Source organism: Penicillium griseofulvum (assembly GCF_001561935.1).
Source record: "Penicillium griseofulvum strain PG3 chromosome Unknown contig_80, whole genome shotgun sequence".
NCBI classification, from domain to species: domain Eukaryota; kingdom Fungi; phylum Ascomycota; class Eurotiomycetes; order Eurotiales; family Aspergillaceae; genus Penicillium; species Penicillium griseofulvum.
The window spans coordinates 3324405-3339348 of NW_024467471.1; the positions used below are offsets into that span (position 1 = coordinate 3324405).

Below are 14944 nucleotides of genomic sequence, written 5' to 3' on the forward strand. Positions count from 1 at the left end.
CACCGTGGCTCCATGCCATAATGCTTTATATAAAACAATCTGCAGACCCCCTCCCCGCCAGTGGGACGCCGCCCACTAAAACAAAGCCAGAGAAATACAAGAAGATAGAAAGGTCAAAAAAGCAAGTAAAAGGCAACCAAAAGTTAAATTGAAATTAGTCCGGTAGGGCACACGGCAGAAATCAGAGGGAGCCGCGGCCGGAATCGAAAGAGCGATTGGTATCGCCGGGGAGGTGGAGGAAAGACGACGAAGTGGAGGTAATTCCGCTGTCGATACTGTCTGAATGCCCCGTTTTGCCATACGGAGTTGATGGTCCACCGATGTTGCCTGCAGCATCAACGGCCATCTGCTCCTTGAGAGCTTGGAATTCGGCGAGTTGTGTTTGTAGTTGTTGTAGTACCTCGTTGATGGGTACGGCGTGGTCATTTAGGGTGTCCCCTGGTTTGAAGGGACGCATCATGTGGCGCAGGGAGAGTGTATTGATGCATACCTGGAATTTGTTAGGATTCAAAGTCGAAAAAGTCAAAACTGCCGTGAAATTCATGTAATACTAACCTCGATGCGGGTGACTTGTTGATCGACCAAGCTGAGAACAGTCGAGTCATTGAGTTCACCTCCGTGCCTCTTGACCATGTTGAAGAGGGCGACATTCGGTTCTCTGAGGCTCGGTTCACTTGGATGCTCCAAAGCACCGCAAAGCCGTTCAAGACGGAGCGTGACTTCCCAGAGACGCCAAATGACGTTTGTCTGGATGTCAAGTTGGTTATCTGGGCTCATAGTTGCAGCCGCGCTGTCACGATCCGGTGATTCTTCTGAAGAGATCATGCGACCAGAAAGTGAGGAGGGGTACACAAGGTAGAGAGGTTCCGGATTCTCCAGACCCTTTAGTTTTCTTTCGCCTTGATCCTTGATAATGAAACCTTGACTATTGAGCTGTTGCAGTTCGCGACGAATGTTGTGGCCGATACTATCGCCGCGGGGGTGGCTGCTGTCGGTCGAACTAGTGGATGCAGAACGCTCAGCATCTGCGAAAATCTCTAGATTGCGGTGGATGTCGGTCATGAAATCTGACGAAACGAAAATCTGCCCTCCATCGGCGACGGCAGAAATGCGTGACGCACGATTCACCATTGGACCGAAATAATCCATTCGACTGGTGACCGGATCCTTTGCGCAAACAGGCTCGCCCCAATGGCCACCCATACGGACAGACAGGCCACGGAATATAACATTATTATCCATGTCAACCACAACTCGGCACTGGGGCTGATCAAGAATCTCTGTAGGCCATTCAGCTTCAAGAAGCTGGTTTTGACAGTTGAAACACCACAGTAATGCAGCTGTCGTTGTTGAGAAAGCTACCATGAATGCATCACCTTCTGTCTTGACCTCATAGCCACCGAAGATTGCAAGTTGTCGACGCAAGATGTCATTGTGGATTTGAATAGCAGAGCGCATCGCATCTGGACAAACCTCCCATAGACTCGTGGATTTTTTGATATCAGTGAACATGATAGTCAATTCACCGTCGGGGGCATCCACGGATTCAAAGCGCGCGAGTCGCGAATCCCCAGGACCATCGCGCTTCTTGGGACGCTTGGCAGTTGCGATGATCTGCTCTTCAGCAAATGTCGACGAGCCAGTGTTGAGAGAAGGACGAGGCTTTGGACGTCTCTTTTGAATTTCCGCAACGCCGAGGATCATCACCATCAGCTTATTGGTGGCACCGAAGGAAATGGCCAAATCACGCAGCTTTTGAGCCGCAAACATCAAGTCTAGCTGCTCTCTCCTAGTAATGTCAACCACCACTTCGGGAGTAACATAATCCCAGAGCTCCTTCGATGCTAACACGACCATCTCATCTTGTTCCGTCAGGGTGAGATGCATCGTGGAAGGGGCTGCAATGACAGCAGGCATCATAGGGAAGTGTCCGAAGCACCTCGACACGGTGAGCATATCATTCAGCTTGCCGGTGCGAGATACGAAACCTCCAGCTGCACGAATGCGTGCTCGCTCGTTAGGTTCCGCAGGGTCATGGTTTTGCGTCAAAGAAACCATCGAACCATCTGACCGGATCAGAATAGCCTGGGCATCGCCAACGTTGGCGGCGTACAGGTCCATGTTGTTCAAATACAAGACCGTAGCAACACCCCCAGACTGAATGTCGTCCTGGTTGAGCAGTTTGGCCGCAGTCGATCCTCGATGGTACTGTCGGACCTCACGGTCATCAATGGACCTGTAGGCAGAGCCTGCCATATTTTTGTTCAATGCCAAAAAGGACCGTCGGAGTGCATCTAATGGGGTTTCACCCTGATCTCGCTGCAGCTTCTTAAGCTCAAACGAGAAAGTAGAAGTGAAATTCTCATGCAAGTACTTTGCGACGCGAGAACCCCCACTAGAAAGTGTCTGTCCGTCAAACATTCCTACAAGTGTTTCCACGTTGTCCTGTTTCAACCGCGGAACAATCATATCAATGATAGATAGATGCTCGGTCTTGCCAAGAGAGTCGGCCATACCGTAGGCGAGGGTGCCAGCCAAGGAGGCAGATGTTCTCACACGTCGATCTTCAGTCTCCTCTGGAATGGTGGGAATGGTGAGTGTAACATCCATGAGCCCCAAAACACGGAGATGGGTCAGGGAGTTGAAGTCAGTCAAGTCAGCGCCATTCGCGGCCGGGGGACCCAGCGACGCAATATTTGGCTTGATTTCCAGACGCTTGTTGCCCGAGAAATTCAGATACTTGAGATTACGGTTCCAGTTCCAGTTCCAATCATAAGGCCAGTTTGACACGTTGTACTTGAGCCCGTTGCTCCCCACATCCAGAATGGAAAGCTTGCTAACCTTGCAAAGCTCTGCAGGCAAGACTTGGAACCGGTTGGCATTGATATGAAGAACTTTGAGGTTGCTTCCCTCTTCCAGATCATCAGATGGGAGAGATGTCAACTCGTTACCTGACAGGTACAGCTCGGAAATCAATGGCCACCTTTTGAGAATTCCTTGCGGTAGTTCAGTCAGGTCATTGTAGGAGAGGTTGACGATACGCAGCTCTGGCAGCAAGGATAGTTCCCGGAAGACGTCATCCTCAAGTCTGTTGTCGGCAAGTGAAAGAGTTCGAAGGGACGCTGCAAATGTCATTGCCATTTGTTGAGAGAAGTTTGAGTCCTTCCGGGTCGCCGAGTTCGGGTCGGTATATGATCGCGACGTCGCCGATACCTTCCTACCAGATTGACCAGTTGAAGGATTCCGATAGCCGTTTGGTGATACCGAGTTCGTAATTCCATTCGACGTTTGACTAGGTCGACGCAGACCTGGTTCATCCAGTGGGTCTATTTCTTCATAGCTGGGGTTTCCAGCAATACCCGGTGTAGCTGCAGGTGTGGTTGTAGGCTCACCGGGTATTTGAGGGTACGGAGCGCCGCATTTTGGAAAGCTCGACAGAATGTTTGAGGAGACGTTAAGCATTTCCAGTTTAGCACAATGCCAAATTTCGGCTGGCAGAGATGTCAAATTGCACTCCCTCAGATTAAGATGTTTGAGCTCGGCAAGGCAACCCATAGTTGCAGGCAAAGACGAAAGTGGGTTCTTGATCATACTGAAATGTTCCAGTCGACGCAACTTGCCGATCTGAGGCACAACCGAAGATAGGTGATTTTTGTCAAGGACCAGCTTCGTCAAATTCGGGCAATGCTCGAAAATGGTGTCCCGGAATTGCGAGAGCTTGCCGGAAGCAAGATTTAGGGAAGTCAATGTTGGCATAGGAGCATCAACATCAAACTGCGTCATAGGGCAGTGATCCAGATGTAAACTCCGTAGCCTCGGGAATGAGCCTTTGAAACGCGATAGAAGATTATGACCAAAGAAAATCTGCTCTAGACGGGGAAGGCTAGAGAGAGCATCAATATTGGTGATAGCATTGAAGCGTCCATCTAACTCTTTGAGGTTCACCAGTTCCCCGAAGGAATCATTGAGAGGCCCGCTCAGGTTGTTGTTTGTCATCCAAAGGCGTTCAAGAGTGACCAAGCGACCAATATTGGGAAGTTCTTCTATGCTATTGAAGCTGATATCGAGATCAACCAGACTCTTGAGGTTGTAAAGGAAATCCGGGAAGACCTTGAAACCATTTGACGACATGTTCAGGCTTCGCAGATTCTGAAAATTGCCGAAAGAGCTGGGAAGCTTGGTCAACTGATTGTTCGCCATCTTGATGCTAACAAGGCCAGTCAGCCGATCGAGACGCGCATGATCTAAGTCCTCAAGGCAGTTGTTTGACACATCTAGATAGGTCAATCGGGCGGCTAAACCAAAGCTTTGTGGGAGAAATGCGGCCTCATTCCCGATGAACTTGATCTCTCGCAGATTAATGCAGCTTTGAATGAAGTCCTTGGGAACGTCCAATGACAAGTTCCTCGACAAGTTCAGTGAGATAATCTCGGAGGATTTTGCATACAGCGTAATTGGGATGGTGACAAGACTGCGGCCTTGGAGATCCACATGGCTGAACTTTTGCACTTTGTTGAAGCCTGGCTCACTCTCGAGACTGCTGTAACCGCTGAGCTTGGTCGGCAAGAAGATGAAGCGACAGAGATAACTGTGATCTTCGCGACCAATATCTCCGATACGATCCTTTTCCGTATAGCCAACTTGTTCTAGCAGCCGCTTTTGCATCAGAATAGGTCGCTCATTGTGGTCAAGTTGCCGCGAGAGATCATTTTTCCGCAGAACAATCTCATAATTGTTGAGATGATCTTGCAAGAAAGACTTCCGGCCAAGCATCAGGAGGATCTCGGACACGGTAGCATTCACGCCAGCCGATAGCGTGGCAAAAGTAGAATCAATTCGGAATACCCGAATGAAGTATGAAGCTTCGCGTTCACGAGGGCCGACGGGGGTTGGTTCCTCCAAGGTAGGTTCTTCTAAAGTAGGGTCGACGGGCCCCCTGACCTGCCAACTTTCAGGGGCATTCCACGGCTTTTCGATTTTGGAATCGTCGCCGGGTGTGATCGTCCCATCTTTCACACGCTTCATTTGCCCAGGCGAAGGTGGACGGACAATCCCTTTCAGGTTTTCCATATCGACATCAAGGTGGAAGAAATGCTTGTTCTCCTCTTGATTTTTGTCGTCCTTGTTAGGGTTATAAAGGTCCCCGCCTTGATGAGTGAAAACGCGACGATTACCAAGCTTTCTTCCAACAGCCAGGCCCTTCCCAGAGTCTTTCTTTCGGTCCGAATCTACTGACTCTGGGTATCGAGAAGAGGTACTCCCTTCGAAGCTTCCTTGCCTATCGCGTCGCGGCGGGGAAGAGTTCCTCGATCTGTCATGCGACTTCCCGAGGATCTTCTTGATGAACCCGCCGAGTCTGGGATGCTGTGAGTTTTGATCGTGGTCTCGATATGTGCTACGCACACTGGGTGTTGGACTTGTCGACCGGCCCCCAAATACAGTAGAGTCACTCATGTCAGTCGTTGAATGCAAATAGTTCTCATTAAAAGGCCGCAATCCAATGTCGTCCCTCCCGGTGGCAGGTCGGGGCTGGGACCATGCCAGATCGCCAGCAACAGTCGGGTTTTCTTCTTTGCTTCGTGAAGGACGATGTCTACCTGGCCCGCGTCGGCTGGACTCCCTCTGCCCTGAGGTACCATTTTCCGAGGGTGTAAGACGCTGCCCATCGGGGCCGATGGGTACATGGCGCACTGGTGCCTCCCCATACTGCGGAATGTCATTGAAGCTCTGATAATCCCATGGTGTGACGTCACTGGAGGGCAGGGGGATATTTGCCCGTGGCTTCTGGGAACGTTGCGAGGAGTTGGAGCCCTCGGGAGTATTGCGCGAGCCATCTGAATTCGCTCTCTCGCGTGCCTTCAACTGGTCGACTGGTCCCCCACGCCTGCTCGACGGGTTCTGGGAACCATCGTCATCGGTTTGAAGCTCCCCAGGCGAATGGTAGTCATCACCAAGGAGGCCTTTCAAATGCTTCTTTCGAAATTTTTGGCTGATACTAGATCTAGAGCCCTGGCTGCTAACCGTTGTTGCACTTGCGGCAGATGGCCGGCGATGTTCCCCGTATTCCAACTCAGCGGGTTCGCTTGCGAATGTCCGGCCGGTCGTGGGCCGAAATGTGAATGACGCAGGTGAGGCTTCATGCTCCGAGTAATCGTTATAAAAAGTACCGCTGGTATCTGGCTGACCACTGCTAGGGGCTGTGGACCACGGGGCAATCGACTCGATCTCATCGGAGTCGATGCGAGACGAGTGAAGGGGTGGAGGTCGGGGACTCGAAACGGATGATTGAGGCGGGCTATCTCGGTTGCTTGGGACAGCCAAAGCCTCGCGGTGGTTGCCAAAGCCGGAGGGTTTGCGTTGTTCGGTAGGGGAAATACCCGGGGAGTTCCATGACCACATGGAATTTCCCCAATCAATCCGAGGAGGTTTCGAGTTGTCGGACCTAGCAAAGATTAAAAAATAAAAAATCAGCGCCTCTTCATTTTGAGCTTCGACTCAACGCGCCATGGTCGCGTAGAGATTTAACGGGCCGTATGAAGAAACAGAAGCTTACTTGGAGTCCATTTTCAAGGAACCCGGAAACGAGTCGGCATTGAAACCTCCCGTAGAGGCCCCGTCTTGATTCAAAGACTGACTCGCAGAATTTCGCACGGTATCTTGCGACATCCAGCTGTTTCCAGAGCTCTCCGAACCCTGACGATTGTCAGGTTGGTTGCGATCCCGCGCCGGCATAGCTGCTCTCAGACTCGGCCGAATGCCACCACAGCAACCCTGATCAAGTTGCAGCCAGCTGTGTCTTGGGGTGGGGTAATAGTTCAGAGCCGTCCAGCATTAAAAGAACCGATGATTATCAGATGGTGTGGGCGGCCGGCGGAGCTGCAACGTGTGTCAATTCTGCTGTCTCGGGTACTAGCGCCACGTTATGAAGGCTGACCCAGCGAAGCGGGTAGAGAGTCTAATAGCTGGAAGAAACTCCGAAAGGGGTTCAATTTGAATTTGAGACGAGGGAAATAAGTGGGTTGGCACCAAGAGCGTGAAGGAGTTGGGATGGCGAGCGGGGGGCGTGATAAGAGGAAGGCGTAGGAAAGCTGAAGCAGACCGAGGACGTAAGTGTAGCGTCGGGCGTATCAAAATGGGGCGTTATTTCATGAAGTTTTAAGGAAGTGATCACGGTTAAGGGCAACCGGGGCGCATACTGGCAAACGGGGTGATTATTGAGGTCCAGGGTTAATTGGGGGGGAAGAGGAAGAGTGGGGATGACTCGTGACAAAGGCGGATCAACGTAATGACGATCGAGAACAAAGGCAAGATCCCTATAATGAGAAAAGTAAAAAAAGGATCGATGTTGAAGATGAGAATGTAATAGGAAAAAGATTTAGAAACCCATGTCGGGTACTAGGTCGGAGTCATGAGGCTCATTAGCGCTTTGCCCGACACCTGGGCACAACACCTCCTTCACCCAAGTGAAACTTCCAAGTGAAACTTGAAGATTATTTGAAATTACTCGAATAAAGGTATTCGAAACTATAATTTTTTTCTATTTTTGCTCATTTCTTCATTTCTTCGCTTTGATAATTTTTTTTATAGATGTTCCTATTTTCATGGGGCATGGTCCGTGATGCTGTCCGTGCTTGACAGCTCCGTCTTCTGCTTCACTTTTGCAGTTCTATTTTTCGATTTTTTATCGGACATATGAGCCATATACGTGGACCATTCCTGCATTGCATAGCCTTCTAGCAAATTCGAGTCATTGGTGCCGGCCCCCGGGGAGTGAATTCTCTTTTCTAGGTATCGAGGCTGTGACAAAAGAATCCTTGTAGCACCTGGGTTACTCGTATTTTGTTTTATATTTCTTTTTCACTTAGAAAATGACAGCTCGGATTGCCAAGGAATGTATTGTTACCGTTGCACAACTCATTTCTTTGTTGCAATCCTCTATGATATAGCCTGAGATCCATGGATACTTTAAGCGCCGTCATCCATTTTAAATAAGCTTAGTCATGGCACGTGACCCGGTTTTAGTTAACGTTGGAAGCTCACTTGAGTCCATTTCGCAAATTAAGCATCTTATCTTCTTTTGTCGTCTATAAAACTGAGAAAATATCTTAAAGAGAACTAAACGGAATATCTGCCAACATTACCGAAAAGACATCACAAGGCCCCGTAAGCGGACTATTCTTGTCAATGTCACAGCTCACAAAGGAAGTTTCCAACTTCCAGATCCCAAACTTCTCATAATCAACGCCTGTCAAAACTTTCTACATAGTTATGAGTGGCCAGGCGGGAGAGAATAAGGCACTAAAAGATTTTGAAGTCTGTAGTGGGTCTGTCACAAGTCGCAACGCCGACATCGAAGGTGTTCTCGCAGTGAGCGGCCTTTTACTGCCACTCTCGATTCTCGAATGCCAACGAAACGCCGATTCCCCAAAGTCTATAGAGAAGCAACGTAAGAATCAAATTAAACACAACTAATAAGTGGGTCTGGAAATCCACTGCCTAGGTGGGAACTGCTAGTTCAGGGACCCGCAAATCTAGAGTGGAGCGCGTTGGTACATATACAGGTTCACGGGTTAACCCTAGTATGTTGTATATTATAAACCAGATGTCAAGTTCGCAAATCACTCATGTGCGAACACCATAGCTAATTTATAACCATCGGGATCAAGCTATAACCCCTCGGTATTTACACAAGCCGTATCGATGAGATTGACGTTAGCTGTAGTATCCGAAGAGCAGTGAGGGCCATATACCCAGATAATCCCGTTCTGACGGGACCTATTCGAAATGAGTTGCAACGATATTTCTTATGGTATCGCACGCGACCTCTTGTTTTGATGTATTAGTAGTCTTTCGCTTTTTGCAAATTCTCGTGCTACTTCTATCTTATAAGCATCTGTTATACATCAACATCCTAGTCTAGCCCTAAAGAAGACTAGTTCTCTAAGAGCGGAAGTAGTGCCACCTATATCGCCCTTCCTATAATAACTTTCACAGCACACTTTATCCTTTCCTAAAGCTTTTCCTATTTATTCGTAGCTCGCATTATTATACTCCGTAGTAAATATAGACAGGAGGTGTACTAGACCAGATAAGATTGTCGCCTAATCATATAGAGGTCTGAGTGCGACACTTTTAAACAAAAATGTGTACGGTTGTTCATTGCCAAAGAAACAATTTTACTACCAGTATGGATGGAGTACTCCGTACCCGTGGACGCATTGGAAGTCAGATTATTCTCTTCCGTTATTGTTCAATTTGTCGCCCGGCAGATCGCCCTTACATCGATCGCCTACAAGGATCGGTGAGTGTATGTCGACCAAGGTCTAGACCAGCCTTTTGTGTTACTACAAGCCTGAGTATATACTCTGTCGAGTGTCCATTCAGTGGGCATTGCAGATATCCTAGCCAAGGTTGGCCGCTAAAGCCACATCATAAGGCCACTAGAGCTAATGGGGAAATACCTGCCCAATGGTAGGAAGCCCTAGCCCGAGCATTAAAATCAGGACTACGGAATATTGATTGGTATTATTACTCCGTTCCTATTAAACATATTTGTTTCGGGTAGATGATGAGTCCAGAGTATGAAATATGAATCAAGATTTTCAATATGAGATCACACATCTCTAATGATAAAAGCCTTGAGGTGTACGCAGTACGCGGGAGGCTGGGAGTGGGTCATAATACATTTGTGTCCCCTGCCACCTATTTTTTTGCTTGGGATTTCCCGCTTTTTCATTTTCAGGTAAACTGTTTTATCGAAGAAATATCTACGGAGTACTCCGTACTCCATACTCTGGACATCGTACTTTGTACTCTATACTCTCGAAGATGCCTAATTGACTACATTTTGTGTCACGCACCCAGAATGGCCATTGTACATGCACACTAGTTGGCATCTGAACTGCACACCCGTAGGTCGAGTGTACATGGGAATAGCTGTAAACTCCATGGAACAACGTGGCGGTAGATGCTGTCCACCTGTGGGAACATCTCCGATCGGAATGGAAGGTGATTGGACCAATCACGAGTGAGGATCCACGGGATCGACCCAAAAAAAGAAGTAACGAAAACGGAAGGCTGGCACCTTCCCTAATTGTTTTAAGACCGTTTGTGTACTTCCCTAAACATTTTGAACTTCTCCTTCTCCTTTACCCCTATCATATTACATTCTCACACTATCTTCATTGCATAATAGTTACAAGATTACTCATAGCTTATTCTACTTGGCCCACCATGCGATTCTTTCTTGGTGCGCTAGTGCTATCTTCCACGCTAGTCGCGGCCCAAACCTATACCGATTGCAATCCGACAGAGAAATGTAAGACACATGTTCATCATTGACGATAGGTTACTAACCACTAGCAGCATGTCCTGCTGATCCTGCATTTGGCCAATCTGACAAGACGTTTGATTTCACAAGTGGCTCATCTGATGCTTTCAAGTCGACTGGAGCCGTCACTTTTGACCAAACAAATGGTGCAACCTTTACTATTGCCAAGCAGGGCGATGGCCCGCTGATTCAGTCCGGCTGGTATATCATGTTCGGTCGCGTGGAATGCACCATTAAGGCAGCATCAGGGACTGGAATCGTTAGTAGTGCAGTTCTGCAGTCCGACGATTTGGACGAGATTGACTGGGAGTGGCTGGGTGGAAACAATGCCCAAGTGCAGACCAATTACTTCGGCAAAGGAGACACAACTTCATTTAGCCGTGGAGCCTACCACGATAATCCCGGAAACCATGACGACTTCCACACTTACTCCATCGACTGGACCAGCAGCCAAATTGTGTGGGCGGTTGATGGCAAGACTGTTCGTGTTCTCACTCCCGAGACGGCAGAAGCCAACCAATACCCACAAAGCCCGATGATGATCAAGGTCGGTGTGTGGGCTGGTGGTGATGCGAACAATGCCAAGGGCACCATTGGTGAGTAGGGACTGTCCTGCAAATTACTCCTATCCTGCTTGCTAACAACTTTTGTTCGTGAAGACTGGGCTGGTGGTCAAACGGACTATAGCCAAGGTCCTTTCAAGATGTACATGAAGTCAATGACCGTGACTGATTACTCCACCGGAACTTCCTACAGATATGGTGATCGAAGTGGCTCATGGCAGTCAATCGTCGCAGAAGGGGGAAAAGTCAATGGAAACAAAGGCGCCGAGCCCGTGTCGGCCGAGCCTGCACCTGCAATTACTGCAACCATCGACAGCGTCCCGGTTCCCTGGAGTGGGACCCACAAAGAAACCTCAACCTGGGTCACCCCAAATGTCTGGCCCTGGGTGGCATCCGGCTCTCCTACGGCCTTGTCTACAGGATACCAGTATGACTGGGAGTCTAACTCTGGCCAGAACAAGCCACCAGGTGGGGGCTCAATGAGTGAGCAAGCCTCCAAATCCTTTTCCAATTAGATTCGTCTGTTAATACCGAGTCTTCTTCCCTACAGTCTACCTTCCGCTCTATGTCACCAGCGTTGCATTTTTCTTCGGCTGCCTTTTCCCGCTTTGGCGTTGAGTTTTGGCGAGGAACCTCGACTTGATTGATGAGCCGAATCACATGTTCGACTGAGCTCATTATTACCATTACTTCTACACGCTCACTCGAGAGACTACAGCGGCGACTTTAGCTTCTCATCTTCCATCGATAGGAAGTGCGAATACCCAGTTCCTGTGACGGCAGGTGCTTTGTGTGCTCTCTTTGGTGGTGTTTTTGCGTTGCATTGAACGCATCCGCTTTTGTATTATTATTGATGACTTCATCGGGCCCGGCGTTTGCTTATTCTTATTGGACATGACACATGAGCGATGACTTTAGCGGCTCACATAAACAGTCGCAGCATTTGGGCCCTTAGAGGCAGTTTATATCCTTGTTTACACTTTACCTTTCATCCATAGATGCCAAAACGGGAATATCCAATTGATGGGACATGCGTGCCCTACGTACATAACGTGTTTTCATTCTTCATACTCACTGGACTACTAGTCCGGTCATTAATCGACAGTCCTATGTTTCTATATACGTATCACTCACTTCTACTTCGTGCATCCAAATGGAGTTAGCGACTACCTATGTGAATTTTATAAGCCGGTGTAAATTAAGGTGTGAGAAAGTAATGACATGCAAGTTACATCTATAGCAAGATTCAGAATAGGCTTGGCCTGAAGTTCCCGTACCAAAATAGCAACAGGTCTCTTATTTTGGTAAACTCTGTCTTGACAGGACAGATGCAGGGCCGTGACGAGGAATTAAAGTAGAAAAGTGAAACATGAGATATATAACTGTAAGCGGAAGATATCAATCTAAGAAGACCAAGTATATATAAGAGAGGATAACTCAGATATTCCATACAGATATTGCCCTGAATAGGGCCAGGAGGAATTGCGATCCATGGATCTTCTACGGACCCTACGAAAATGGAAGAAATTCCAGGCCTCTGAAGATCAACTTCTTCCATTCCCAACACCTCATCGACCACCGTCGAATACCATCATCTCCTAAAATGAGCGCCGAAAACGGTATCCTCACTGCCCACCGAGCTTTGACTCTTCCAGAAAGCGTGGGTGAAATCCTCCTTTGGATCAACAAGGACGATGAAATCTATTACCGCACAAGCCACTTACTGAGTTGCGCTTTGGTAAATAAGACGTGGTGCCATGAAGCAACACGTATTTTGTGGGGTGACATGGAAGAACATGGGAAATATCTCAACGATATCATGACAAAAATCTCCCCCCAGCGCCACCAGACTTATGCCAGCCTTGTGAAGACTGCAAATGTAAAAGCATCCTATAACTGGGAGGCCAGATCAGCTGTACTATCAGCTTTAGAAGACGTGGTATTTCCGCAGATACACACTTTATACCTTACTCTATCCTTTGACTTGGATCCCGATGAAGGTATCGGTATCCCGACTTTGAATATGCCAAATCTACACACCCTTTCTGTCGACCGCTTGTGCAGAAGATTTCTACCCCTGACCAATGGGACTCTCTGACTGCCCGAATTCTGGTTTGTTGCGCTGACTATCATCTGCTGTACCACATAACTAACTGCCACTTTTTTGTATCTAGAAGCTCTTCCCAACTTTGTTGAATGTTCGAATTCTGGTACCAGCTATCCTTCATATTGCAGGATTTGAGGCTCTATCTGAAAACCTACCAAACTTGGCATCTATCGAGTTTGAGGAAATCTACTCCCAGTACGACACGGAAAGTAGTATGGAGGATACGCTTAGTGAGGATTTGGGCTTTAACAATACGGATCAGAATAGTACGGATGACGAGGATACGAGCAGCGAGTCCACACATAGCGAGTCTAAACATACCGAAGGTACGGATGAGTGGTAAGGGAGTTGATGAAACTTCTCATCTCTATATTCTTTGATAGTAGGGATATTCTGTTCTCGTGGCTTTTGGCATTACTTTTGCTTGACTTAAGCTAGCTTCTGGAACCCCTTTGACATTGTTTGCTTCTTGAGGCTTACATGGATGGATACGCCAAGTGCATGATGGCTGTGATGGATATAGAATCACATGGATACAGATATGACCCATACCATATAAGCATCTGCCACCTTCTCTGCCTTATATGTTTCGATCTGTTTCCCTGAGGTGAATTGAATGGTATAATGACAACGCCCAATGAGTTCCCTGAAACATCTTTTTCATATAACGCCTAAACTACAGGAGTTACTTGTCTATGTATCGGAGCTAAACCTATCTAGTAAGTGGATACCTAAGGTAGCTAATACAAATCGAAGTAAATGACGGGACAGGAAAGGTGTTCCGGCTGACAGAAAACCTCTATGAATACTAACGTAGCAGTCATATAACAAACCCCGCACGAATCCTTCATTCAATAAAGTCCGTGCCAAGGCCCTTTGACCTCGTTCTTAGGCTATACAGACCTTTATCCGTTACACCTCCCTCTTCTGAAGCCCCCCACGTACTTTCACTCCTTGCTCGGTCCCCTTTCTTGTCGACCCCACTGACTTTTGACGCATTGACTTTCAGTCGAATACACTGTCCCTTTCACCAGTCCTGCTCAATCCGCCGCCCCAGCCGAGGATTTATTCTTTTGCCGTGCATTATACAGTATAGGCTTCTCTTGAGCGAATGGGTTGGAGAATTGAAGTAGACTAAGCCAAGGTTGCTTTGAAGCCCATGTCTAATCTCCAAGCTGTTTTCTTGGTTCTATTACCGATGATGCGAATGTAACGTTGGGGCACCTGATTGGCGAGATGTGAGAAAGAGTTGTAAATTGGATGTTCTGGTCGGCTGATATGCCTTCTGCTAGTGCAGTAATTAGGACAATAATGGGAAACAGGGTTGGGCGAGTGACAGGCCAAAAATCAGACCCGGTCGTCCTCTCGAATAAGCCCAATGGGCGCCACCTACAAGCCAGAATACAAATCCCTAAATCCAACCTTTCATTTGATCCCAACAATCCTGTAATAGAAGATTTGACCGATTGGCTCCTCCTGTAGTTTAATTGTGCTATAATTCCTCTCATTTAATATGAAGAGCGTAGGAAAGTGTGAAGTGATTAAAAATGTACTCGAGCTTAGAAGAGTAGACATAACTAGTTAGTTATTGTAAGGCAAAATGATTAGTCACAGCGTATATGCACGTTCAACGCCTTATTTTAATTAATCATATTGTACGGAATAGTAGACCACATAAGTTGAAAATATTTTTTCTATTAAAGGCATCGAGTCCTCGGTCTTCTCTAACTCGGTTTCATTATCCTATCACATTTTGAAAATCTCATTACCTACCCACTATGAACCTGAAATTTTCAATTCCGCTTGTGCTTCTTAGCCTCATAACTGAAGTGGCTGCAGACAGTGGCTATGGTTCATCTTGTCAGGACTTTCAGTATTACAATGCAAGGAACGGAGACAAGACGATCTTCGCCAGTTGCCGAATGATAAGTGGGATATACAATG

At 47.6% G+C, this 14944-nt stretch overlaps 3 protein-coding genes across 3 annotated transcripts; 2 read left to right on the plus strand and 1 right to left on the minus strand.

The window, feature by feature from the left end:
* Positions 1-181: 181 nt before the first annotated feature.
* Positions 182-6732, minus strand: acyA (adenylate cyclase acyA; the record flags this gene model as incomplete). The annotated part of the gene is made up of 3 exons (XM_040789926.1): positions 182-490; positions 556-6442; positions 6554-6732. 3 exons carry the CDS (start codon positions 6730-6732, stop codon positions 182-184), a joined length of 6375 nt encoding a protein of 2124 aa, XP_040646879.1.
* A 3501-nt stretch (positions 6733-10233) lies between these two features.
* PGRI_022140 (glycoside hydrolase family 16 protein) lies at positions 10234-11408 on the plus strand (the record flags this gene model as incomplete). The annotated part of the gene is made up of 3 exons (XM_040789927.1): positions 10234-10318; positions 10366-10926; positions 10990-11408. 3 exons carry the CDS (start codon positions 10234-10236, stop codon positions 11406-11408), a joined length of 1065 nt encoding a protein of 354 aa, XP_040646880.1.
* Positions 11409-12496: 1088 nt separating this feature from the next.
* Positions 12497-13343, plus strand: PGRI_022150 (uncharacterized protein; the record flags this gene model as incomplete). The annotated part of the gene is made up of 3 exons (XM_040789928.1): positions 12497-12832; positions 12958-13005; positions 13068-13343. 3 exons carry the CDS (start codon positions 12497-12499, stop codon positions 13341-13343), a joined length of 660 nt encoding a protein of 219 aa, XP_040646881.1.
* Between the last annotated feature and the right edge of the window lie 1601 nt (positions 13344-14944).